This window comes from Micropterus dolomieu, unplaced genomic scaffold (genome assembly GCF_021292245.1).
Source record: "Micropterus dolomieu isolate WLL.071019.BEF.003 ecotype Adirondacks unplaced genomic scaffold, ASM2129224v1 contig_14071, whole genome shotgun sequence".
Taxonomy (NCBI): domain Eukaryota; kingdom Metazoa; phylum Chordata; class Actinopteri; order Centrarchiformes; family Centrarchidae; genus Micropterus; species Micropterus dolomieu.
In genome coordinates, this window is record NW_025743057.1 from 1 (window position 1) to 1,007 (window position 1,007).

At 51.2% G+C, this 1,007-nt stretch overlaps 1 protein-coding gene across 1 annotated transcript in view; it reads left to right on the forward strand.

The window, feature by feature from the left end:
- Window positions 1–202: 202 nt before the first annotated feature.
- Window positions 203–1,007, forward strand: part of LOC123966711 (MAM domain-containing glycosylphosphatidylinositol anchor protein 2-like) — a 5,938-nt gene continuing 5,133 nt past the window's right edge. The window contains exon 1 of the mRNA XM_046042843.1: window positions 203–572. Coding sequence (XP_045898799.1) covers window positions 203–572 — 370 coding nt within the window. The remainder of the gene's footprint in view (window positions 573–1,007) is intronic.

Below are 1,007 nucleotides of genomic sequence, written 5' to 3' on the forward strand. Positions count from 1 at the left end.
CTCTCTGTCTTTAAATGAAGGACAAACTCCACATCAAACGTGGAAGGTTTCCTGCTTCTGCTTTATTTCTCTCCGCAGCGTCACGTCATCCTCCCTGCAGCGACCTCTCACCCTTTCATCATTTTTCTTTTGTTCAAAGCAAAGTCAGACTTTTGAAATCTAAATGAAGGCGTCATTAAAGGGAAGAACTTCTCAGAGGAAGATGCAACAAGTGAAAGCTGGAATAAATAAACCTGTCTCTCTCCCCGCAGTTCCTCCGGAGCTCACCGTCCCCAGGGGGCGCTCTCACCTCATCGCTCAGGAGGGCGACACTGTGGACCTGCAGTGTCTGGTCTCAGGGAAACCCAAACCCATCATCCTGTGGTCCCGGGTGGAGGAGAGCGGGGGGGCGGCGGCGGTGGCGGCGGCGGCTCTGATGCCGGACGGCTCGGCTGAGACGGAGAGCTACGACGGCGTCCTGAGGATCAGCAACGTGACGAGAGAGATGAGCGGGACGTACCGCTGCCAGACGAGCCAATACAACGGCTTCAACGTGAAACCCAGGGAGGCGCTGATCCAGCTGGTGGTGCAGTGTGGGTAACGCACACACACACACACACACACACACACACACACACAGTGGCTAATACTTAATGGTCGGGATGCACCGTACGTTCGGCCTCCGAAATGAATTTCTCTGCTGTTCTGCTGAACTGTCTCCATCTGTGGCTGACTTCTTAGAAAAGAACCACTCAGACTTTACGGTAAGTGTAGCGGCCCAGAGCGAGCTGACGGGCAGATTAGAGACTTTATCCTGTCAGTTTGTCTCTTTAGTGTGAAGAGAGGCTGTGAAGTCTTCATGTTACAACATTATTTATCAAACTGGGACGGACTGGATGGATTTAGCGCGAGGAGGAAACACATGTGACAACGTGTCCGGTTTTCAAAATAAGGCGTCTGTACAGGATGGAAATAAGATTAACTGGATTATATTCACAGAAAGAAATTACACGCGTCCATTAAAAGGA